Source organism: Strix uralensis, chromosome 3 (genome assembly GCF_047716275.1).
Source record: "Strix uralensis isolate ZFMK-TIS-50842 chromosome 3, bStrUra1, whole genome shotgun sequence".
NCBI classification, from domain to species: Eukaryota; Metazoa; Chordata; class Aves; order Strigiformes; family Strigidae; genus Strix; species Strix uralensis.
The window spans coordinates 1769531-1795838 of NC_133974.1; the positions used below are offsets into that span (position 1 = coordinate 1769531).

Here is a 26308-nt window from a genome sequence, read left to right on the forward strand (position 1 = left end):
AGCTCACACTGCAGCCTGTCCTTCAGACACCATTACAGCTCTTCAGGTACTGTGAAAATAAGCAGCCAACTATTCCTGATCTGTGAGGCTCCTACCCATCTGTCAAACTGGGTTAAAACTGGCCCAGAGGGGAAAAAAAAAAAAAGGTATGAAGACACAACTGACGATCAGCATGAAGCATCAAGCTCCTTTCTCATAGGAAAAAGCTGAAAACAATATTCTGTGCCAATATTACTGCAACAGCATGGCTTCTCTTTTGGGGACAACTGGACACAGGCCACCAAGAGGGAAAAGGGACACATGTGAGGTTGTCACCTCCAACCCACCCCAACCATCCTCCTACAGATGATGGGTTGCATTGTTGCAAACTCAAACAAGAGCACTTTCTCCTTTTAGCAATAAAGGTAACGAAAAGATGACACCCAACAGGCCTGAAATCAAGGCTACTTTCATCTTACACACAGGAGACAGGTACCTACGTGCTCAGCTGCTCTTTCAAAGCCCGGCTGCGTGTCTGCAGCGGGGCAAATCCTTCCACTCCAGCCAACGCCGACCTACAAACGCAAGGTTGATCCAAACCCATTTCAGGCATTTCAAAGTTAGACTTTGAAAATTAGCTAGTGCTCCAACCCAATTACGTGCCTGTATGCACAGGCGGTGGAGGAAGGAATATATTCCCCCCCCAGCTGCCAAGGCTTGTCATTAGATGTCAAAAATCTTTGAAAGCCTTTCTTTTCCCAGCGTAGCAAGCAGAGCCTGTTAACAGCCGCTTCACTGCAGAACATCAGGCAGAGCTTTGAATGTCCTGTCACTCCTGATGACGGGTGATGCAGATGAGGCTTTGAAGGTTTTCCAACTTTAACACTTCTTAGGCAGGCTGCTGGCTTCTCTTCCTCCAGGATAAAAGGCAGGCTGAAGTTCGCACCACGAAGCTGAGCTGTGTTTGTCTGCCACGGCTTTGTTCAGGAGACAACAAGTATCAATCCAGGAGTTATTTGAAAGGGAAGGAGCCCTTCCGCACTCTCCCAGCGTTTCTAATCAGGGCAGTCAGCTATTTCCAGGCGGGTGCTGCTCTCCTTGCAGTAAACACAGCAAAGCCTTGTTGGAAACGATGAGGGGAGTGAAGACGAAGGGATGCAGCCCAGCCAGGACCACGCAGGTAAGTTGGACAGAGCAAACAGAATCACAGAATCATTCAGGTTGGAAAAGACCCTTGGGATCATCGAGTCCAACCCTCAGCCCGACTCTACAAAGTTCTCCCCTACACCACATCCCCCAACAGCTCATCCAAACGGCCCTTAAACACATCCAGGGATGGGGACTCCACCCCCTCCCTGGGCAGCCTATTCCACTCTCTGAACACTCTTGCTGGGAAACATTTTCTCCTCATGTCCAGTCTGAACCTCCCCTGTTGCAGTTTAAAGCCATTCCCTCTTGTTCTGTCACTAATTCCCTGGGAGAAGAGACCAGCACCAACCTCTCTACAATGTCCTTTCAGGGAGCTGTAGAGAGTGATGAGGTCTCCCCTCAGCCTTCTCCTCCTCACACTGAACAGTCCCAGCTCCTTCCATCGCTCCTCACAGGATTTATTCTCCAGGCCCTTCCCCAGCTTCGTTGCCCTCCTCTGAAACGCAGCAATCCCTATCCAGCCCAGCGCATCCCCATCATGAGCTGTCTGGAAATCATCAGCGCGCTGCCCCTCATCCTCACTCCGGCTTCTGCCAGGTCACCATAGCTCAAGAGAGATTGGGTGCAACCCACCCAACCTGGTCCTGAATAACTCCCAGCAAACTGCAGCCTGGGCCACCCTGTTCAGTTGCTTGCCCACACCTAACCAGGCTTCCATCTGGCTCTGGAAGAGCCACCATGGGCTTTTAAAGGCCAGGAGGGTGCCACAGGCTCCTGATGATGGCCCAGAGGGATGATGGCAGTCCTGCTGCTGGGGACAAACACCATACACATGCAAATTCCTCAAACACAGACAGCACAATCCCAAGGAAACACCAAGTGGCTCTGAACTTGCCTGGGTCCTTGCAACTTTGCAAGGAGTTTGCACATCCCTGCATGCTCCCGTGTCTCACTTTCAGAGGCAGGACATGCTCAGGTCTCTCTGCAGCTTCAAGACACCTTGGAGCACGCAGGAGCTGCGTTTCCCACGTGTCCCACCCGTTGCCTGAGCCCCCTCTACTATCTAGTGGTCTATCATTATGCAAATCACTGGGGTGGCTTAAACAGCCTCCCAGCCCTTACCCATATCGGTGCCGGCTCACGTCTCGGATTAGCCGCTCGGAGAGGTAAGCGCCGATGCGATCCAGCTTCTCCGGGGCAGACAGGGCATAAAATGTCAGCTTCTCCATGTTGGTCTTCACCAACCCATCCTGAAATTGAACAGCACAGAGGGTCACAGCCTCAAACCCAGCAAATATCAGGAGTATCTCTGTAGCAAACCTTGCCAGAGGTCTGGAGCACGCCAGTCCTGTCCCAGCTCTTCCCCACACCTTGTACATCAGGGAAGGCAAATGAGGGTTGCATTTACCCTCAGCTGAGGGCTCTCTGAGGCACCACAGCCAGAGATGACCCCTGTGGAAGCCTCCATCGAGCACCCCATGTTGTAAATACAATGAGAACCGTTTGCCAACCCCTAGCAATGCCCCAGCACCAAGGGGGACAGGGGCAGACAGGGACATTGACACCTCCAGGCTACAGATGCCAAACAACACAAGCGTGCCAAGCTGCCAGCCCCAATCCCCCGCAGCCTGGAAAACTCCAGGGCTTCCTCCTCTCCGCATGGCTCCGCAGCAGCCTCCTTTCTTGTTCAGCTTTGCTGCCAGCACCATGACAAAACAGGCGCTCGCCGCCTCCCCGGGTGATCCCAGCCCCACTACCCCCAGCCGGGAGCCCCTCTTCCACTGCCTTCACATCTTAGCTGTGAAAAGGAGACAAAGAGGCCAGATTTGGGATGCTCCAGGAGCAGCTGGCAGGGCATCCCCCACCTCCAATTCAGTGAGGCAGCAAGAAGGGCACCAGCTTCCCCACTTCCTGGAACCATAAGCAGCTTTTTTGTTCAAAAGCCTGGCTGAGGCCCCAAGAGACCCCCCACTCTTAGAAGATGCTTTCCTTAACCTGCAAAGAGAAAGGGGTACACCTTCAGGTCCAGCTCCCCATCCTCCCATCCTCCCATGCATCCATCCATCCATCCATCCATCCTCCAAATCTGTCTGGCACCTTTGGGAGAGGAAGTTTGTCCCTCCAGGCTGATGCAGCTGAAGGAGCTGCTTCTGTATTTCCGCTCACAAACAGGTTTTAAAGGAAAATCCAACCCTCTGGGCATGGTGGTATGGAGGCAAAAAGCATTGCCCACCTCCCAGGAGCTGTTTCTGGGCAGGTCACACCGTGTCCCTGCAACCTCAGCATGGGAGCTTTGGTGAGTGAAGCACTGGAGCTTCAGCAGGTGAAACAGTGTCTCGTTTACCTCTGGGTCCTCAGGGAAGATGTTGTCGACGAGTCTTTTGTAGCGGGGACGCAGGGCGCCGCAGCAGCCGCACACACCTGGAAGAGAGGAGACAGAGCCAGTCAGCAGGGACAAAATCCTCAGCCCCTGGGCAAACATATCTTTGGATGCAGTGGGGAAGAGGACAGGGCACCAAGCTGATGACATCCCAGAGTTTTGCAGCCAAAAAAAACTAAGGGAAGAAAACCACAGCTGAGAGGCAGGGAATTGGCTGGTGACCAGCATCATTTGACGTAGGACTGCAGGGTTATCTGCTTTTCTCACCCAAGAAAGCAGCCCCCAGAGACCAAGATATCCAAAGTTCCCCTAAATCTGTGCCTCTCTATCTCACAAGATCCTCTTTTGCAGGTCCTCAGGCCAAGAGCTCTTTCCTCCAAGCACTCATCCGAGGACACACTCCTCACGCTGCTCCACGCTCCCCACGGAGTCAGCAGCGAGACAGAGAGCACAGGCTGCTGGAGACAGCAAGACAGAAAAGAAGGAAGAGCATCTTGTGAAGGCTATGAAAAGAAAATGCAGTTTCCTGTTTGTGGCTCCAAAGCTGAGCTGTTGAGCAACACCAAACACCTTCAACTATCCTCCTACCTTTGGGCTGCTGCCAGACCACAGTCCCTCTCCCCCAAGGGGGGGCAATCGAGTGACCTGTGTTTCACAGGACACCGACACAACCATCCCCAGCCCCTCTTTTTGAGAGGCCTCAGACCGGACAGCAGCTTGTCCCTGATGCACAAACCATGCCCTGCACAGCCTCTCCAAGAGCCAAAACCCCTCGCAGCAGCAACTCTGCAGGCCAGTGAACGGTGAGCATCAGCCTCATCCCAACCCCGAGCAAAGCCATCAGCCCTAACCACCAAATATCCCCGGGGCTTCGATCCCCTGCTCTGCTTTCAGGGAGTTGCCAAGGGAGGAAGGGATTGTTTGAAACCTGGATATTTCTCTCTGTGCCATATCCTGTTTCTCAGGGCCGCAGCACACCCTCCGCAGCAGCCAGGGATCTCCCCGTCTTCAGCTGGGGGACAGTCAGTGGTGCAGGTGGGTTCTTGAGCATCCATCGTGCTCCCGCACGCACCGAGTGTGAGGATGGCTGCAGCATCAGAGAGTTCATCCGTGGGTGCTGCAACCCTGACACATAGAATCACAGAATCATTCAAGTTGGAAAAGACCCTTGGGATCATCGAGTCCAACCCTCAGCCCAACTCTACAAAGTTCTCCCCTACACCACATCCCCCAACAGCTCATTCAAACGGCCCTTAAACACACCCAGGGATGGGGACTCCACCCCCTCCCTGGGCAGCCTATTCCACTCTCTGACCACTCTTGCTGGGAAAATTTTTCTCCTCATGTCCAGTCTGAACCTCCCCTGTTGCAGTTTAAAGCCGTTCCTTCTTGTTCTGTCACTAATTCCCTGGGAGAAGAGACCAGCACCAACCTCTCTACAATGTCCTTTCAGGGAGCTGTAGAGAGTGATGAGGTCTCCCCTCAGCCTTCTCCTCCTCACACTGAACAGTCCCAGCTCCTTCCATCGCTCCTCACAGGATTTATTCTCCAGGCCCTTCCCCAGCTTCGTTGCCCTCCTCTGCACTCGCTCCAGCCCCTCGAGATCTCTCTTGGATTGAGGTGCCCAAAACTGGACACAACACTCCAGGTGTGGCCTCACCAGTGCAGAGCACAGGGGGACTGTCACCTCCCTGCTTCTGCTGGTCACACTATTTCTAACACAAGCCAGGATGCCGTTGGCTTTCTTGGCCACCTGGGCACACTGCTGGCTCCTGTTCAGCTGCTTGTCAATGAGAACCCCCAGACCCTTCTCTTCCAGACAGCTCCAGCCACCCCTCCCCAAGCCTGTAGCCATGCAGGGGGTTGTTGTGGCCCAAGTGCAGGACCTGGCACTTGGCCTTGTTGAAGCTCATCCCCCTGCGTAAAGCTGTACCAGCACTGCATTGCCTCCCAGCTCCTGATGAGTATCTGCCGAGTTTGTTTATTTAAAAAAAGGGAGGAAAAAAAAAATAAAAAAGAGATTGCTGGACGCTCTACCCTCCCCAGCACCGCTGCGAGGGCTTTGCATGCCAGGATCCCCCTGCTCCAGCACAATGCATTTTTTCCCCGGGGCCTGGCGTTACTTGGATGCTGCACCCTGTGGAGGAGACGGATGTCAGCCCCCCCAAAGCACCGGCCTTTGAGGGCCCTGGGGAAGCGTGAGTAATTCGGGGCTGCTTTTTGGCAACCGCCACCGAGAAGAAGCTGGGGTGGGGGGGGGACACAACAACGGCTGCGCCGGCGGGAGCCGGCGACCGCTCCTGCTGGAACGCATGAGCTCACGCCTGCTCGTGCCAGCTCCCGGCGCTGGCACCGCTCGCTTCCTGCAATGTGCTCGCTCGCTTCCTGAGCGTGTCGCCTCTGATGGCGGGCGGGCAGCCTGCACCCCACCTGAAAAAATGTTTCCCAGCAAGAGTGGTCAGAGAGTGGAATAGGCTGCCCAGGGAGGGGGTGGAGTCCCCATCCCTGGGTGTGTTTAAGGGTCGTTTGGATGAGCTGTTGGGGGATGTGGTGTAGGGGAGAACTTTGTAGAGTCGGGCTGAGGGTTGGACTCGATGATCCCGAGGGGCTTTTCCAACCTGAATGATTCTGTGATTCTGTGTGATTCTGTGAAAGCTGACGCTTGCTTCGGGGTCCCTTTTGGGGTCCCCAGGCCCAGAACTCCCAACAATGCCGCGGTGGTAGAAAGCTCCTTCCAGCTCTCGAGCCCTCCCTGCAAATCCCTCCGTGCCTTCCCGCTATCCAATATTTCATTTCTAAATCTCGTATCCGCCACCCTCCCTCCTCCCCTCTCAGCTGCCTTCAATCGATTTTGCTCTTTTTCCAAAGTACCTTTAATCTGGCCTCTTAATAAATTCTCGTTTGCCATTTGCACAAACAAGCGTTTGATGATCTCCTGAATCCTCTTAATAAATTCCCCTCGCCCGGGACAGCCGAGGCAGCGTGACTTATCTCACCTTGCCGGGCCACGCATCCCTGTCAGTGTCTCAGCACGGGCCACGCGTTCTCCCTGCAAAATAGCTGGAGAGTTTCCCCGTAAGCGAACTCATTAGCCAAGAAGCCAGGTCCCCTCCTCCTCCACAGTAATTATCTCACCTCCAGAAATATGACTTTAGAGTATTTTCAGGATTAATGCACATTCCTAGCCCTGGGAGAGGAGCAAAGAGCTCAGCCGTGTTCCCAATCCACCACCCTCATCCTGATGAATGAAGCTGAAGAGCAGACACAGCACGGATCCTATCAATAATAATTGCTTAATTAAATCTAATGCCTTCTCTCTCACCTAACACGACCTCTTCTTCCCCAGGTAGGAGATTTTTAAGGCCTCGCCTAAAGAAAGTAACAGTGGGAGAGAGACAAGACCTGAAGCACCTCCCTGGAGAGGGGACCCGGGTGCCCCCTCAGTCCCATGGGGCAGGAGGATGAAGACGGTCCAGGCGGGGAAGGCAGGAATGTTGCTTAACCCACAACACATCAGACCACCGGTGGGTGGGATCCCAGCAGAAGGACAGGGCCTCCTACAGAGCAGCGTCTCCGGTTGAGACTCTCTGATGTCTAGTAAGAGGGCTGAGCTCCCTGCAGCAGGCACTGAAAGGGTCTCTCTTACTCTGCCTGCATGAAACCAAGAGAAACTTTCCTTCCCCAAACCCCGGCCTTTTCTCGGTTTTGCCCAGCCTGGACATACACAGGCACAGATAGGGAGACTAAAAATCCTTAAAAAAAGCAGACTAAAAATGACATAGACCTTAAGGGAAGAGGAAGATTTTTCTGTGTTTTATTTCCTCTCCCCTAAGGGCTCTCCAGAGAGCAACAAACCCAAGTCTGGTCCTGACACCAGGGCTGACACCAGCCCTGTGTTTGGTCTATATGGGACCCCCTACCCCCACCCTGAGACCCTCACAGCACCAAACCCTGTGGCTAGCAACACCCCCCCAGCCAGGCTACCCGACAAGGATCTCAGCCAGCCATTTCTTCCTCCAGACAACAGTTTCCTTTACCACCCACCACACTGACCCCGTGCACCTTGTACCCTCACACCAACACCGCAGCCACAGCTCCGGCCCCGAGCCAGGCACCGACCGGCAGCATCTCCCCCCAGTGAGGACAAAACCCCACAGCTGCAATGCATTCCTCCAGCCCAGGCTGGCATGAGGTATTTAAAAAATAGAAAGATGACACTGAAGGTCACCGGCAGCCACAGCAGCTTCTCCCTCCCAGGAGATCCAACCCAGCACCCCGGCGAAAAGGTACCTGCTCCAGCCACGTGCAGCATCTCCCAAGAGCAAGCAGGGCCGGCGGCACAGAGCCGCAGCGCAGGACCGAGAGCCCAGGTAGTCAAAGCCATCGCATCGAGAGCAAACTGGGGGGCTCGGGGTGCTGGGTATCGCTCTCCTCTTCGCCGAGCGGCGGCCGGAGCCGGCCCAGCGGCAGCATCGCTGCAGGAGATGCTCAGTCAAGCGGGAGCAGCCGTTTAAATAAATAAGGGAGCTTTCAGCACGGCTGCTGAGTCACCGAGGCAGCTCTGATGGCAGCTGGGAACGGCGCTGGCTTTGCTCTGCCGGCGTCTGCACCGGTACGCGGGGGCGGCCGGGGAGCTGGGCATTTCGGAGGGCCCCGGAGGGTGGGGATGGGGGTGGTTTTTCAAGGTCCCTTAAGCCCAAAGCTCGGGAGAGCACACGAAGCATCCCTCGTTTGTGGGCAGCGCTAACAAGGGCTCAGCAGGTGGGAGCTGACCCCGAAACAGCATCCAAGGGATGTGACAGACACGCAAGGACGGACCCGCACGGTGCATCACGCTCTCCTCCTGCTGGCAGCCCGCCGCTGTGGGAACCGAGGACGTGGATTTTCTTAAAGATCAGGTAAATCAAGGAATGGAGAAATGTGACTCGACCCTCTCCCTGTGGAGGAAATAAGGTGGGAATCCCAGGAGCAGCATCAGCTCCTGCAAATACCCACGATATGTGCGTCACCTCCGTCTTGCACCCACCTGGGGCACCCCAGGGGCATTTATCGGGCTCCTCCCTGTCACTCTCACCCACAGCAGGTCACATCTGCGCTCTCGCCAGGGGGCAAAGCGAGCCAAAAGGGCTTTCTGCTTTGACAGCTCAGCTCCAAGAAAGTCAATCTAATTGGGGATAATTACAGGCTTTCAGCCCCAGCAACCGTGGCTTGCTAGCACAACCCCCACTTAGCTGCTCCGACGCCGGCATGAGCCCCCAGGCTCACAGATAAACTCATTGCATGTGTTTCCAGGAGGAGTTTCGCTGGTACCAGCTGTAACTGGGGTTTTTGGGATCAAGCATGGCCAGCTGAGAACAGGACACAGGCCCAGCTCATTTCTCAAAACGACCACACACTCTTCCACCAGTGCTCTGACCTTAAGCCTTTCCTCGTTAATCCCGTCCCCTCTCCCCATCTTAACGGCATCCTGGTAATAAGCACGGCTGGAAAACCTTATGGCCATGTTATTCGAGGCCTGGAATTTACTTAATAAGGGCACTCCAACTGATTGTAAATAAATCTTAATTAAATCACGCAGAATCCCTCATTAAACCTAATATCCCATGAAGGTCGCTCTCTTAACCCCAAGCAAAAACACCGGCCTGGAGGTAGGGGCTGTACTGCCAGCCCAGCATGGTCTTCCCCCAGGCCCTGCACCGAACCAGAGACCTTTCCCTAATCTGCTTAGCAAAATCTCATTTATGCAGCCGATGCGAGCGTATCCTTCATACCATCCTCTGACTCCCTCAGCACTTTGGCACCCGGAGGATGAGCCTGCCTAGGGACAAGGATGAAATCTCCCTGCTACGCGTTAGAAATGTCACTGAGCAATATTCAAGTTGGTCCAGAGACCCATTAGTCCTATTTTCCATCCACCCCAGGGTGGACAGAGGGAAAAAATATATCAGGGAAGGCAAGAAACAAGCAACGCTGGCAGAGAGAAGGGACAAAGTCAAGTGCTGTGAGTGATGGCGGGCACTGAAAGATGTAGGACACTGCTTGCAGACCCCCCTCCTCCCTGAAAACTGCTCCCAGGGGAAAGCCCAGGGCCATAAACAAGCATGGCTGGGAGCTCCCCCCAAGGGAAAGCCTCGCTCAGGTGCTCCTCTGAGCTTCTGCCACCAATTTAAGAGGCAGGAAAACCTACACTAAAAATTCAGCTTCTGCGCCAGCCAGCCCAATTTGCCTCTGCACCCCCCCAGAGCCAAGGCAGATCCTGATGTAAATCAGCACAAGCCTATGGGCTGGCAGAGCTGTAAAGCAAGCCAGTAAATCTCTCTCTAAGCACACTGAAGAGAGCCAAACGCACTGGGTGCTGCTTAAAACTGTGGCCTGGTGCTCTCGTAGCGTGCCATGAACGAGGCGAGCACAGCAAGGTGCCCCGTGCCCTGGCAGGGGGAGGCAACGACAGTCCCCAGGCCAGGAGGGGAGCGGGATCAAGCAGTGGAGATCAGCCCGATGCAAAGAAGAGCTGTTGGAAAAGAGCGGCCCTGAAAAGATGGGGGACCCTGGGTGGTTGCATTAGACCTCTACCACTTTTAGTAGGGAAGGAAGAAGTGGGGAGGTGGCCAAATCCAGCTCGTTCCCACAGCTCTGTAATTCAGAGCTATGTCCTGATGTTAATTAATAGTTCCTGACCTTCCTCAACAGTTAAGGCTGCACCGTCACGGCTTATTCCCTTCCCCACTCGTTAATCACTGCTCATCCAAATGTCCTTTGTTAAGAGTCAGCATCTGCAGAGGGGGTGTTGTAAAAGCTGACAGCTCATCTGTGAGCAGAGACACTTTTGAGGACGTTGCAAAAGACCCAAACCTCCAAGGGCAGCCCAAGCCAGCGCTGATCACAGGGAGCCGCATCTCTTTCACAGAATCATTCAGGTTGGAAAAGCCCCTCGGGATCATCGAGTCCAACCCTCAGCCCGACTCTACAAAGTTCTCCCCTACACCACATCCCCCAACAGCTCATCCAAACGGCCCTTAAACACATCCAGGGATGGGGACTCCACCCCCTCCCTGGGCAGCCTATTCCACTCTCTGACCACTCTTGCTGGGGAACATTTTCTCCTCATGTCCAGTCTGAACCTCCCCTGTTGCAGTTCAAAGCCGTTCCCTCTTGTTCTGTTACTAATTCCCTGGGAGAAGAGACCAGCACCAACCTCTCTACAATGTCCTTTCAGGGAGCTGTAGAGAGTGATGAGGTCTCCCCTCAGCCTTCTCCTCCTCACACTGAACAGTCCCAGCTCCTTCAACTGCTCCTCACAGGATTTGTTCTCCAGGCCCTTCACATGCCCTCTTGCTGCCATCATGAAGGGACAGTGAAATATTTCAAGGCACCGACAGCAAAGGAGGAGAAGAGACACCCGGGACTGGCGAGCCAAGGCTGCCGCTGCCAGGATGTATTTCTCATGTCGCCGAGCAGGATGGACAGGAGCACGCCGGAGAGGGAAACGCTCGCCCAGACGTTGCCCGCAGCCCGCTCGGAGCTGTCGGCGCAAAGCCTTTTAGCTCAGCAATTAAATTCGCAGCTTCCCCCTGGCACTCCTCCACGCGCCGCTCTCGCCTCGCTTCCACCGACGCAGCCAGAGCTTGCCGGGGCAGACACTGTGGCCAGGGAGGGGAGGAGCGAAGCAGCTTCACGCAGAGCCCCCCAGCGTGTGGCTCTGTGCTGGGGTTCCCCACAGCCCATGCAGGGATCCCCCAAATGGGAGCTGCTCCAGAGGGCTGAATCCACGCTGGTGCCAGCGTGCCTGAATCCCACCTGGATTTGCCCAAACACGCTCCCTCCCATCACCTCCCTTCCAAATGCCAACAGCTCGAGGCACGAGGGTATCAAATCCAGCTTTAACAACTCCGTGGCAAGCGGTGGGGTGTAAATCAGCCCCGCTGCCAGCTTACACCAGCAACAGATTCGGCCCTCCATTATTTATGCTTCACTGCTCAGCCGAGCCTGCCGCTCTGACACCGCAGTGCGCGCAAAGCTTCAATAGCGGCCAGATTAATTAATATTTCACAGCGGTGATTAGACTCGAGCATTAAGACCACACCAGCCCTTTTGCACGCAGGGGAAACCACCCATTAAGGGCAGAGCTGCACGCTGGGAGGTTTGCATTCCGTACCTGGCACGCTGGCAGCGCCGATTCGAGGGGAGAAGAAGGGGAGTTAAGCGCCTTAATGGGTGCCTGGTTTCATTATCCAGCACATGGCAGAGGGAAAGCTGGGGGGAGGAAAGAGCTTAAATAGCAGGAAATTCACTCAAACTCTGGCCTCAATGCGGCTGCTCGATGCGAGACGTTCACCAGGTGTCGGGTGGATGTGGAGTGTCTGGTCTGGACCACGTAGGTGGGGAAGCTCTGACAGAGGCTGAGGGTCTACCCAGCATCAGGGCCAGCCTCTGAAAACTGCTTAATTAAGAGCCACGTTCATTTTGCAAGCCCAGGGCCTTGCCCCATGTGGCGCAGAGCTGGATGCGACAGAACAGCCAAGGACATGGAAAGGCTTGAAAGTTTGAAAGGTTTTTAGAGAACAAAACCCGTGCAAACCCCCTGCCCTGTTTTGCACGTTCAACAAAAAACACCATAAGGACCTCCATGAGATGCTGACCACACATGTTTCTGTGGTTTCCTATTTCCCCAAGATATGCTACATCAAAGCCCACAGCCAGTTTTAGTTTTTGGCAGAAAATCTGACCGAACACCTCTCATTTACAGAAAGAGAAACATGATGGGACCGGACACAGCCACACTTTCTCTCCAGCCTTTCTGGGTTGCTTGCAGTCCCTGCAGAGGGGGAGCAACCCCAATCCCCAAGGCAGAGGGACCTGCAACAGAGCTACAGCCCTGCAAAGGGTTCAGCCCTGAGCGGGGCATCTCTGGAAGTGCATTTTCTTGTGCAATTACTGATTTCGCAAGCAATTACCAGAGCCCTTAAGCAATTGGTCTTGATGAGGTTTGGAGGTGAGCAATGCCAGCGCCTGGCCTTGGCACAATCCCCTCTAGCATTTGCTCCAGGCAGAGGAGTCCACATCTTCACTGCAGGGCTCAAATCCTGCCCGGACACGGCAGTGCTGGTGGGGAATGCACCAGGAAAAAAGTCCTGGACTCAGCCACAGACATCGAGGTTTAACGCAAACCCACAGGAGAACTACGGCCGGGTGGCTCGGAAAAGCCCCCAGCGCTGCCGGCACCACAAACAGCCCCTTTTCCTCTACAAGCACTGAATTAATTTGCAGATCATTTAGTTAAAAAGCACGGAAGAAATCAAAAAAAGCCAAAAAAAAAAAAAAGCTTAATTGCATTTCACGTTCCCCTGCTGAGCCATCCAGTCCCACCGAGCACTATTTATTTAGTGCAAAACCCATCCGCTGGTGCGGCTGCTGGCTGTGACTCAGTGGCACGCTGGCAGCCCCAGACGGCTCGCAGGGACCTTGCTGGCGCCCACCACTGACAACGCCTCCTCCCCGGGTAGCCGAAAAACCTCATTTCCCCTGCTCCAGCTGCTGCCGAAAAAAAGAAAAAGGGAACCTTCTCTATTTCCAGCTCCGCTGGGCGTGGGAGGAGACAGCTCGTGCCCGCGACCAGAAAGCAAAGCGAGGGAGCGTAGAGGAAACAAACTGCGGTGAGCCGGACGCTCGGGATACGATTGGGCTCCCAAGGCTTGCTGCCGCAGCTCCGACACGCGCTGCCTGCCCAACAGCTGCCAAAAGTATGGGGGGGACTCGCAGCCAAGCTCCGCTGAGAACCCCATCCCATCCCCACAGCTCCCTGCGCTCCCCACAGCCGTGCCCCTGTTCCTGGAGGGCTTTCAGCCCAACGAGCTCGCTCTGTTGTTTTTTTGGTTTTTTTTTTTTTTTCACACATATTTCTGAATTAAAGCGCAGCCTCCTGGAGACGGCAGTGAAGCAGGAAGGTGGCTGGCGCCTGGGTACACAAAGCTCTGGGCTTCTCCTGCAAGCCGGGGCCACCACACAGCCCCTGAGCGTGGGGCAGCCGCGCTCTCTGATAGCAGCACCCCAGCTCCTGTGATGTGAAATCTCCCAGGGAGCAGCTAATCCTTAAGCCTGGCTCAGGACAGTGAGCTCCCACCAGAGACGGGGACACCAACCTGAAGGCTCGGCTCACAAACCTGTTTTGCACCACTCCAGCCACCCAGGCCAGGTCAGGGTCGAAGCTTGGCTCCCCCATTTTCACCGCTGACTGCAAAAGGAAACCAAACGCGAGCTGAAAATGGGCGCAGATCCCCAGCAGCCCTGCTCCCTGTGCATGGCCACCACCGCGGCCCCACACAAGCCAGGGGTGCTGGGCACAGCCAAGCACCCCACTCCTGCCTCGCACACGCAAATGCCAGCTCAGCAGGGTTAGAGGGGTGTAAAGGGTGGCCCATGCCCCCCATGCTGACTCCCCCATAACAGAGCAATCGTCCTGCACTGCTTTGTCCTGTCCACGGAGAAAAAAAAACATCCTGTCACCCATCAAATCCTTCGCCCAGGCCAAGAGACAGTTAAAAGAGAGATTAAAAAGATACCAATAATCCTGTGCATTCCTAATGCACCTTTCATCCCAAGTATCCCACAGAGCTTTCCAGCTCCTGGATGCTTTCCAGGACCACGAGCCGCAGCAATGCCTGGCCGTGAGCGCTACCAGGGAAGGCACCAGCCTGGCTTTTGTCCTCGAAGTCACATTCAGGTCCCCAGAGATATTTTGCCCTTCCAGGCGTTTGCCAGGTATTTTGGAGCAGGGGCTTCACCGAGATGTTAGCAGAGGTGTTAACCTGGGGGTAAGAGGAGCTGCGGCCTGATGTGGCGTTGCTGTTCCTTGTGGGCAGGACAGGTTCAAGTCCATTAGGAACAAATCCCAGGGGACAAGCAGAGCATGTCACACCCCTCAGGACAGATCATTCAACTGACACCAGGCTCTTGGAGAGCTGCAGCTCAGGCTGGCAGAGGGGCTGGTGTCCCCTGCAGTTCCCTGGCAGAGAGGATTATTACGTGCTCCGGGCTGCTGCAAATTGCTCAGATCATGACAACAGCTCCCCACAAACTCCTGCTTGCCAGCAGCACGAATTGCCAACAGAAACCCCCCCCAAAAAATCAGCCCAAGCCCCAACGTGGATGCAAAAGCCCTTGAGCGAGGCAAGGAGCTCAGATGGCACCAGCGGGACCATTTGGGCATCGGGGCTGGCTGCCCTGCAACGAGAGCATCGCTGCCATCCCGCGCCAGACAGACAGCTCCTGCGGTCGGAGTGGGCGAGGGAACCCTGGCGTGGGGGGCCAGAGAGGGGCCGCGTCCCCAGGGCATGCAGCAGCCGTCACCGCAGGCCACCGCAGCCGAGGAGGGGAATGGAAGCTTCCCCCTCGTTTTGCGGGTGGAAAAATACCAGCTGGGAGACCTGAATGACTCAACGGAGGCCACGGAGGAGTCAGCACCGTGACGAGGAGAGGAAAGGACCGGAACCTGAGCGTCCTGCCTCAGCTTCCCCCCCCACCGGCCCCCCGGGGTACAAACCCGCTCCCCAAGCCCACCGGCATTTCCTGAAGGGTGTAGATGCTGCATCTCACGGCATGTCAACTCCCCCCCCCCATATGCACCCCACTGAGCCCCAAAACAAGCATCCCTCATCACCCCGGTGGGGGGGGTTCAGCACCCTGCCCACCCATCTCCTGCTGCATCCCGCCGCGCACTCACTCACCCCTGGCACCGAAGCACCTCGCAGAGAGGGGCCTCGGCTGGCAGCACCAAAGAGACCCCACAGCCCTCGGGGGGGGCTGGGACCCCCCGAGGCAGGGCAGCGGTGAGGGGGTCCCCACGCTGTGGTGCTCACCCTGTGCTATCAGCTCGGGGAAGGATGCTCGGGCACCGGGCAGGGAGGATTTAAGAGCCACCCAGCCACCCCCCCAGCTCTTCCCAAAAGCTCCCAGCGGCTTAGCGCAGCCCCGGCTGGGGTGGGGGGGGGTGGGGGGGGTGACCAGCTGCTCCACCAGCTGCTCCCCATTACGCAGGCGGCATCACCCCGCTGCGCTTCCCGACTGGGGACGCGGGACCCCGTGTGCCCGCCATGCACAGAGGGGGGACAACAGTGACAGCGTGGGGGTCAACGATCCCCAAAACACCTCAAGGCAGGGGGGGGCTATATGGGATTGGGGTCTGCCCCATGCCAGGGACCAGGCAGCTCCCCATTATCGCAGGGGGGTGGTCATATATAGGACCAAGATCACTCCTGATCCTGGGGGGGGGGGTGTGTGTGTGTGACACTTCGCCCCCCCCAAATAACCAGGTGGAGCTGAAGAGCCCTATATAGCACCCACGCCAAGGACCAGGTGACCCCCCAGCAGTATGGGGGTCACTGGTCCTACAGAGAAGCAAGGTCCTCCCAGCCCTGGGGGGCAGGTGACCCCAGGAGCCCAGGTTGAGGGGGGCGGTTAACAGACCACGGTCCCCCAGAAAGGGGGCAATGCCCCAATGCCACAGTGTGTGCCCCAGCTCCAAAAAGGGGACACCCTCCAGCAACTGGGGGGATGCACAGCCCTGTAAAAGACCAAGATCCCCCCGCAACCCCAAAGAGGGGTCACCCCCAATAACTAAAGAGACGCACAGCTCTGTACAGGATCAAGGCCCCCCCAAACCCAAGGAGGGGACAACACCCCAAGTAATTTAGGGGGTGCACTGCCCCGCGAAAGACCAAGGTCCCCACAACCCCAAAGAGGGGTCACCCCCCAATAAATGGGGGGTGCACAGCTCTATATCGGATAGAGGTGCCCCCACCTCAGAGAGGGGGTACCCCCAGTAACTGGGGGGGGGGGGGGGCGTGGATAGGTGCACAGCCCTATAAAGAACGAAATCCCCCAACCCTGGAGGGGTGAGCCCCTCAGCGGGCCCCGGGGGATGCACAGCCCTGCCCCAGGGCGGGGACGAGCCCGAGTCCCCGAGAAGGGGGGGACACGCCCGGCCCCAGTACCGGCCCAGGCCCAGCGCCGCCCCACCGGGCTCGTCCCCCGCGGGCACTCACCGTACATGGCCGCTGCCGCCGCCCCGGCTCGGCTCGGCTCGGCTCGGCTCAGCTCAGCTCAGCTCAGCTCGGCTCGGCCCGCCCCGGCTTAGCTCGGCTCAGCTGCAAGCGGCGGTGCCCGACCCGGCTCTGCCCCACCGAGCGGCGCCGGCCGGGGGCGGCACCGGGGGGGCGGCACCGCGGCGGCGGCTCCTCCCGCCGGCACGGCCGCAGCGCCCGGCCCGCCCCGCCCGGCCGGGCTCGGCTCGGCACATGGGGACTCTTCCCCCCCACCAAGCCCCACGGTCCCTACCACCTCTGCATCCATCACGGTGCCCCCCCATCCCGCCCCACGCTGCAGCTGCCCCCCGCTGCACCCACACCGCCCCCGGGGCACCCTGCCCGGGTTTTGCCCCCCCATGTTCGGCCGCACCAGCCCGGCGGGGGACAAACCCACGGCTCTGCCCTGCGCATTTGGGGTCTGCCAGCCGGGGGGGGAATCCGCTTAGTTCCCCCCACGACACACCGGGGAGCCCCTGAGCATTTGTCCTCCGTGAGTCGGGCAGCCCCGAGCCCAGTCTGAGGACCCCAAATCCCAGCAGAGGGGTTTCCTTGGAGGGCTTGTAGTGCTGTTTGCACCCCCAGAGCGTTACACGCAGCCGCTTTCCCCCCCGTGGGGAGGGGATGCTGCATGTGTTCCCCCCTCTCCAACCTGCTGCCACCCCCATGCAGCACCAGCCCTGGCATCTGTAGCCACCCAAGTGGCAACTGGTAGATTGGATCGGTGGCCAACGTTAACAGGATGAGCCTCAACAAGGCCAAGTGCCAGGTCCTGCACTTGGGCCACAACAACCCCCTGCATGGCTACAGGCTTGGGGAGGGGTGGCTGGAGCTGTCTGGAAGAGAAGGGTCTGGGGGTTCTCATTGACAAGCAGCTGAACAGGAGCCAGCAGTGTGCCCAGGTGGCCAAGAAAGCCAACGGCATCCTGGCTTGTGTTAGAAATAGTGTGACCAGCAGAAGCAGGGAGGTGACAGTCCCCCTGTGCTCTGCACTGGTGAGGCCACACCTGGAGGGTTGTGTCCAGTTTTGGGCACCTCAATCCGAGAGAGATCTCGAGGGGCTGGAGCGAGTGCAGAGGAGGGCAACGAAGCTGGGGAAGGGCCTGGAGAATAAATCCTGTGAGGAGCGATGGAAGGAGCTGGGACTGTTCAGTGTGAGGAGGAGAAGGCTGAGGGGAGACCTCATCACTCTCTACAGCTCCCTGAAAGGACATTGTAGAGAGGTTGGTGCTGGTCTCTTCTCCCAGGGAATTAGTGACAGAACAAGAAGGAACGGCTTTAAACTGCAACAGGGGAGGTTCAGACTGGACATGAGGAGAAAAATTTTCCCAGCAAGAGTGGTCAGAGAGTGGAATAGGCTGCCCAGGGAGGGGGTGGAGTCCCCATCCCTGGATGTGTTTAAGGGCCGTTTGGATGAGCTGTTGGGGGATGTGGTGTAGGGGAGAACTTTGTAGAGTCGGGCTGAGGGTTGGACTCGATGATCCCAAGGGGCTTTTCCAACCTGAATGATTCTGTGATTCTGTGCCATGCTGCGCCGTGCCATGCCGTGCTGTGCCCTACCACCCTTCTTCATGCCCTTCTGCAGTCCTGTGCCCTGACGCTTCCCGGCCCTGCCTGGCATGCCGGGTGCTCCTGCGCCCTGGGGACGCGGCAGCTTTTCATGTCACCCTCCTCCAGCTCATCCTCGAGTGGAGCCCAAAAACTGGGGGGGGCTGTGGCAGCAACCGAGGTGGGAACACCATCGCCTCCACACACTGGCTTGTGGCTCCCGCTCCCTCCTCCCTGACTGGGGTGCTGGGAAAGCTGGGACCCGTTTGCGGTGCTGAGTGGGAATTGTGAGTTTTGGGAGGAGACAACAGCAATTTCACGGCAGGATGAGGCGTGGGAGACAATCAGTGCCCACATCCATGACCTGTGGCTGGGCACTGGCGCGTTGGGAGCACAACGCAGCGCCCGTGGCGTGTGTGGCCACAACCACGATGATGCCATAACCGGGACGGGCTGGTTCCCTGCCTCAGTTTCCCCTTTGGCTGCAGGGCGTTGTGGCATCGCTTCAGCACTGCAGCAGTAATACAAAGTAGAGGCACCTTGGGGAGGTATCTGCCTTTTTCCTCACCCCCTCCAAGAGCTCTCAGCCCTTTCCCTGGAGTCCCTGACTGCCCAGTGCTGTCTGAGCCCCCCCAGTTTAGCTTTCCAGGATTTTCTAGAAGCAGCTGAGCTGACCTGGATCTGTCTGTGTTTCCTGCGCCGTCGCCCTGCAGCCCTCCCATATTTTGGGAGCCTGATGCAGCTCCCACCTGGCTGGGCTGGCAGCGGCTGGGGCAGGGAAAGGCCACGGTGCTCAGGGTTCACAGAATCACAGAATCATTCAGGTTGGAAAAGCCCCTCGGGATCATTGAGTCCAACCCTCAGCCCGACTCTACAAAGTTCTCCCCTACACCACATCCCCCAACAGCTCATCCAAACGGCCCTTAAACACATCCAGGGATGGGGACTCCACCCCCTCCCTGGGCAGCCTATTCCACTCTCTGACCACTCTTGCTGGGAAAATTTTTCTCCTCATGTCCAGTCTGAACCTCCCCTGTTGCAGTTTAAAGCCGTTCCCTCTTGTTCTGTCACTAATTCCCTGGGAGAAGAGACCAGCACCAACCTCTCTACAATGTCCTTTCAGGGAGCTGTAGAGAGTGATGAGGTCTCCCCTCAGCCTTCTCCTCCTCACACTGAACAGTCCCAGCTCCTTCCATCGCTCCTCACAGGATTTATTCTCCAGGCCCTTCCCCAGCTTCGTTGCCCTCCTCTGCACTCGCTCCAGCCCCTCGAGATCTCTCTCGGATTGAGGTGCCCAAAACTGGACACAACACTCCAGGTGTGGCCTCACCAGTGCAGAGCACAGGGGGACTATCACCTCCCTGCTTCTGCTGCACAGCACAACCTGGTTCAACACGGCACCTCACAGCACAGCTCATCACGGCACAGCCCGGTTCGGCACAGCCCAGCCCAGCACAGGAAAGTTTGGTGTAGTTTGGCACGTGCAACACACCACAGCACGGCACAACACAACGTGGCACTGCACAGCGTGGCGCTGCAGAGTGCTACACAGCAACACCAAAGGCATGGCATAGCACAGCACCACCTTTTCTCCTCTATGTTTACCTTTTTCCCACAGTTTGGACTCATTTCACCTCTTTTCCCAGCTGGCCAGTTTGACACAGGGGATTGTGTGCTGGAGCCCCTCGTACCCCGCGGCTCCACACACCTCCCACAGCCACCCCGCAGCCACGGCGTGTCCCACGCACGGCAAGACCGACCCATCTGCAAAGCCTGAGCCCTCCCTGTGCCAGACTCTGTCACAAGCACGAGTGACCCAGAGAAACAAAGATGTTGCTCTGGGCCTTGCTTGGGGACAAAGACAAGGCTTGAGGTGACAGGGCACCTTGGCCAGGGAGGGCCAGGGGACCAGGGAGGTGCTGGCACCAGACTGCCGCAGATCTCCCCCTCCCTGAGCTTTTTGCTGCGTCTCTTCCCACACAGTAAAGCCCCCGGGTTGGATCATCTAATTAGGCAGTAGCTGGTGCCTCACAATCCTCCTCGCAGGGAAATTATGTTTTAATTAAAACATTTCGGGAGTTAATCTGTGCTGCCGATTCCCTGGGTGGCTGAGCAGTCGCACGAAGAGCCATATTCCCAGGGGACGGGAGGGCTTTCACAGGGGACATGGTGGCAGTCACAGGCCAAGGGATGGGGGTCCTGAGTGTCCCTGGTCGTAAAGTCCTTTTTATTGTGAATTAAAAGCCTTAGAGTAAAACCTGATAGTTAGGGAAGAACCTGAAGCAGATGTGGCAGAGGAACCCTCGTCCCTTTGCTCACGGGGATTTGCGAGGCCATGGGCTTGCCGTGAAGGGACACGGGACAACTCTGCGAAGCGGCCAAGGAAATGAGTCCCCCACAGCCACTTTGGGGACCCAGGGACAGCCCCCACCCAGCTGCCAAAACCAACTCCCACCACCATTGACAAGCCCTGAGGCCCCCCCAGCCCACACCCAGAACACGTAGGGTTGGTCTGAACCCCAAAAGTTGTTGCCACTGGAAAAGTTCGGCAGAATCTCTGCCCTCAAAGAGCAAGGACGGACACGAGCATCCCTGCACAGGGTCGGGATGGATCTGCGGAGGTTGGGGTGGGGGTTCAGGCCACCTTCAGTACGTGCCTCCTCCAGATTCATGGTGCAAGACGAGGGCGGAGAAGACTTAAACTCTGCCTGCCACCCCTGCCTGTCACAGAATCCCAGAATCATCTCAGTTGGAAAAGCCCTTGAAGATCCTCCAGTCCAACCATGAACCTCACACTGACCGTTCTCAACTCCACCAGATCCCTCAGCGCTGGGTCAACCCGACTCTTCAACCCCTCCAGGGATGGGGACTCCCCCCCTGCCCTGGGCAGCCCATTCCAACACCCAACAACCCCTTCTGCAAAGAAATACTTCCTAAGAGCCAGTCTGACCCTGCCCTGGCGCAGCTTGAGGCCATTCCCTCTTGTCCTGGCGCTGGTTCCTTGGCTCAAGAGACTCATCCCCCCTCTCTGCACCCTCCTTTCAGGCAGTTGGAGAGGGCCATGAGGTCTCCCCTCAGCCTCCTCTTCTCCACACTAAACCCCCCCAGTTCCCTCAGCCGCTCCCCATCAGACCTGTGCTCCAGACCCTGCACCAGCTCCGTTGCCCTTCTCTGGACACGCTCGAGTCATTCAATGGCCTTTTTGTCAATGTCCTTTTTGTCATTTTCTGTCACGGCTACGGGGATCCCAACACACTCCAGCCTTGCCCAGAGGGATCCAAGCATGTCCCTCCAGCACCACACAGTCCCCTTCTCCTCTCCAGCAGGCAAGGGGAGATGCCAAATCACTTGGGGCCTGGAATGCTCTCAGGACACATGCCTGCATCCCGGCCTAGGGCTCAGAAACGCTGTGCAGAGCTCAGCGTGGTGGGCAAGGTGGGCATGTGGGACACCGAGACGGACCACTGTGCCCCAAGCCTCAGGATTCCTCTCCGGGATGGCTCAGAGGGAGTTTGCTGGCGGGTGTTGGGGGAAGGCAGTGATCCGGAGGCAGCCAGAGCTGCACCGGTCATGCTGGGAGGACAGCGAGGAGCTGCTCACCCTGGGCACCTCCTTTGTCAGACAAGTCGTCCATTCCTGGCCCGTCCGCTCCCTCCTTTCTCGCATCCCCCTGCTCTCCCGCAGCTGTTTCCATGGCCACGGAGCTGCTGCAGCGACTGCAGCGGGGTCTCCGGCACTGAGCCCTGCATCCCTTCCCCGGCCACACACCCAGGACAGAGCCAGGCCCTGGGCCCATGGGCCAGGCACCCGTGGCTGCTCCCACACACCAGCACTTGGCCTCAGGGTGTTGGCACCGGCTCTCACACACCTGTGTCCATCCCAGTGCCAACACTCACCACGTCACTTGCACAATGCCTGGGGACAGGGTCTTCCCATGCTCTGACAGTTCTCACATGCAATGTGCCACCTCTTATAAAATCACAGAATCTTTTAGGTTGGAAAAGACCTTTAAGATCATCGAGTCCAACTGTTAACCTCATGCTGCCAAGTCCACCACTAAACCCTGTCCCTAAGTGTCACATCTACACATCTGTTAAACACCTCCAGGAAAGGTGACTCCACCACTGCCCTGGGCAGCCTGTTCCAACGCTTGACAACCCTTTCGGGGAAGAAATACTTCCCAATATCCAATCTGAACCTCCCCTGGTGCAACTTGAAGCCATTTCCTCTGGTCCTATCGCTTGTTACTTGGGAGAAGAGACCAACCCCCACCTCGCTACAACCTCCTTTCAAAAAGTTGTAGAGAGAGATAAGGTCTCCCCTGAGTCTCCTCTTCTCCAGACTAAACACCCCCAGTTCCCTCAGCTGCTCCTCACAAGACTTGTGCTCCAGACCCTTCACCAGCTGCTTCTCTGGACATGCTCCAGCATCAAATTTGTCTTCCTTGCAGTGAGGGCACCAAAACTGAACCCAGTCATCGAGGTGCGGCCTCACCAGTGCTGAGCACAGGGGGACAATCCCTTCCCCAGTCCTGCTGGCCACGCTATTGCTGATACAAACCAGGATGCTGTTGGCCTTCTTGGCCACCTGGGCACACTGCTGGCTCCTGTTCAGCTGGCTGTCGACCAACCCCCCCCAGGTCCTTTTCTGCCAGGCAGCTTTCCAGCCACTCTGCCCCAAGGCTGTGGCGCTGCTGGGGGTTGTTGTGCCCCAAGTGCAGGACCCAGCACTGAGCCTTGTTGAACTTCATACAACTGGCCTCAGTTCATCGATCCAGACTATCCAGACCCCTCCGTAGATCCTCCCTACCCTCGAGCAGATCAACACTCCCACCCAACTTGGTGTCATCTGTCAACTTACTGAGGGTGGCCCAATCCCCTCGTTCAGACCATTGATAAAGGTATTGAACAGAACTGGCCCCAGTACTGAGCCCTGGGGACACCACTTGTGACCAGCCACCAACTGGATTTAACTCCCTTCACCACCTCTCTTTGGGCCCGGCCATCCAGCCAGCTTTCTAGCCAACGAAGAGTACACCCATCCAAGCCATGAGCAGCCAATTGCTCCAGGAGAACACAGTGGGAAACGGTGTCAAAGGCTTTACTAAAGTCTGGGTAGACAACATCCACAGCCTTTTCCTCATCCACTAAGCAGGTCACCTTGTCACAGGAGATCAGGTTAGTTAGGCAGCACCTGCCTTTCATAAACCCATGCTGACTGGGACCTGGCTGTCCTGTATGCACCGTGTGATTGCACTCAAGGTGATCTGCTTCATAACCTTTCCCGGCACCCAGGTCAACCTGGATCCTCCTTCCAGGCCTTCCTGTAGATGGGCATCACATTTTCCAACCTTCAGTCACCTGGGAGCTCCCCAGTTAGCCAGGACTGCTGAGAAATGATTGAAAGTGGCTTGGTGAGCACTTCCACCAGCCCCCTCAGCACCCTTGGATGGATCCCACCTGGCCCCATGTACTTGTGCATGTCTAAGTGGTGTAGCAGGTCACTCTCACATGTCTCTGAGTGATTTCTTGCATGAGGATCCATTTCTTGCACATGTGTGGCACCAGAGGGCCGAGGACCTGCAGGAAGGAGATTGTCACAATGCGAAGCGATGCAGCCCACATGTGGATCACTTGCAGCAGCAGACAGAGGAGGATCTCTGCCAAAAAGCCAGGTGCTGCTCTCCCTCTGGCTGCAAGGGGTGCACCCGTGGGCCTCTCTGCTGGTGATCATCAGCCTGAGATGCCCCAGCTCCAGAAGGTGCTGCGGGCAAATCAACAGGTGACCTGAGCCTGAGCCACAACCCCCCGATGCTCTGGGCTGACCTGGGGCTAGCTCCTGCTGATGGCACCCTGCCCCATCTCCCCAGCCCTTGCAGTGCCACGGAGAAGGTCTGCAGGGAGGCCCTGCCCTCATGCTGGGGCTACGAGGGCTACAGGACCATCTCCAACACCTCCTGGGGCCCAGACATCCACAGATGAGAACTGGTTATTCTGCCCCAACAGAAAGCCTGAGGATGGTGCAGTGCCCTGCACCACCCCACTACCACCCCACCAACACAGCACACCAAGACCCTGGCTCAGGGATGGGGAAACTGAGTCACACTCTGCCTCTCACACCCAAACACCACACTGGCTCTTTCCCCAAGGACAGTGAAGCTGTGCAGGACACAGGGACACTCAGGGGACACGTGCAAGGTTGTCACCACCACAGCTTTGTGTGCACACCTCATGCTTGGCTGCTCCAGACCATCAAACACAGCAGGGTGACAGTGGCAGGGCCAGTTCAACCACAGAGGCAAAAAATCCAGTCTCTGCCAGCCAGAAACGTGGGTGACACCCACACGAGTAACCCAGGCTCAGCACAGACACAGATGGGAACATCTAAATCATGGTGACCACATGTTGTTACCAAATGCCGTAGGGGTGACCTAGGGGAGTGTGAGCAGGGAATGAAAGGCTGGTGATCAGGAGACACCAAAGCTTGTGTCCATGGGGTTCATGTGTGAAGGAAATCCCTTTAGATACGTGCCCTAATTCCCTCGGGGGAGCCTGCCATTTCATAACACACCCAATAAACTCGTCGAGACAACGCTTGTGTGCCACAGGAACGGCTGTGTACACTCACAATCTTCATATTCTTTTGTAGATATTGACTCTACATATAACCATACTTTATCGACATCAGTTTATTTGTGTATCTGTTACTTTACCCTAGCTGGATGTGATTTTAACTGTACTGCCCCAATTATTGCTTGTCAAGTACTGTCAACTAACTGTACCCGCTACCCCTAACCTTTGATGGAAAAGTTTCTGCAGCCCGCAGCCTTACAACAACTACTGAAGCAGAGGAGGGAGAAGGCACAACAAACATTAATACCTGTCCACCATGACACCACAGATCACACAAATCCTGGAATGTGCTCAAAAAATAGTCAAACATGGCTGGTGGGAATCCCTTTTAGGGTGGTCTTGCCTCCAGCTATGGGAATATTCGACCTCTTACTTCATCCCTCAGTTGTTATCCTTATTTTGAGCATTTTCTTACTTCTTTTAATCACTTCTTTACATATTTGTGCTTGGTTTTCGGTCCACACTGTTCTGATGGTTTCTCAACGCACCACCATACTGACTCAGCATAACCCTCCATCGCTCCATGACCAAACTCCCCTCCATGCCTGACACCCCCAGACATGGAGGCGGGAGGTGTCGCCATTGATCTTGGCCTTACACCACCACAACAAGACGGCCAACCTTTCCCCCTCCAAACAAGGGGTGAAGTGTAAGGCCAGATCGCCTCACACATTATTTCCAGGCCCTGTGCATGCCAAGGACAGAACTGGCATGGAAAGGGAGCAGAGGTGGGATGTGATGAGGGGTTAACAAGCCCAAAGGGTGCTTTCACAACACAACTATTAAAAAGGACAGTCCCATCAGGGAATCTGGAATTCCCCAAGCCTGGTCGGCTGGTCCAAGTCGCTTGTCTGGAGAAGAAGCCCTGCCCTGCTCCCTGCCTGCCCGATATCCACGGTCGTGTTAGTCTTTCCATGCCTGAATATTAAGTCTAACCCTGTATTAGTGAATTACTGGCTTTGCTGTCATTATGACCAGGATAATTGCACTATTGATCTGTATTTATTACTGCACCATTATTTAGAGATAAATTGTTTATCCCTAAAGCTGCTGGTCTGGTGTCTGTTACCATATCCTGACACTATATGTTGACAGGGCTGGTGTAAGCCCTTACCCTACCCAAAATCAGTGAAGAAGTTGGCACAGTGCTAAGATCTCATTCTCCTGTCCAGGCACAAAGGGGCTCTGATCCTCCCAACCCAGAGAAAACCCCACAGAGGGCTTTATGTCTGGTAGCAAAACAAAGAGAAAAAAAAAATTACCTTCTTTCTTTCTTTCTTTCTTTCTTTCTCCTCTTTTCCAAAGAAACTAAAGGACACGCTTGGCCCAGGATTGGCCCAGGATAAAATGCCCAGAGAAAACCCCAACCTCATCTGTCTCATGCCACTGGGATCGGGGCAGGGCAGCACTTCCCTCCTGCATGGCAGTAGGAATTATAAGCCCATTCCTACGTTGCTGCTGAGCAGGTAGGATCCCTCATGGCTTGGGAAGGAGGACAGTGCCCCAGGCCAAGGTGAAGAGCTGCCCAGAGATGTCCTCAC

At 56.4% G+C, this 26308-nt stretch overlaps 1 protein-coding gene across 10 annotated transcripts in view; it reads right to left on the bottom strand.

Moving 5' to 3' along the window:
• The window catches only part of EFR3B (EFR3 homolog B), a 56915-nt gene that overhangs the window by 29372 nt on the left and 1235 nt on the right, over positions 1-26308 (bottom strand). The window contains exons 1-3 of one of the 10 annotated variants that reach the window (XM_074861258.1): positions 16549-16710; positions 3473-3549; positions 2251-2378 (exon numbers count right to left, since the gene is read on the bottom strand). In XM_074861258.1, coding sequence (XP_074717359.1) covers positions 2251-2378; positions 3473-3549; positions 16549-16555 — 212 coding nt within the window. In that variant the 5' untranslated portion in view covers positions 16556-16710. Of the gene's footprint in view, positions 1-479; positions 616-642; positions 1008-2250; positions 2379-3472; positions 3550-4436; positions 4477-7798; positions 8149-15227; positions 15382-16548; positions 16711-26308 lie in introns of those variants that run through there. The other 9 variants (XM_074861263.1, XM_074861264.1, XM_074861265.1 and 6 more) reach the window with 9 other exon arrangements.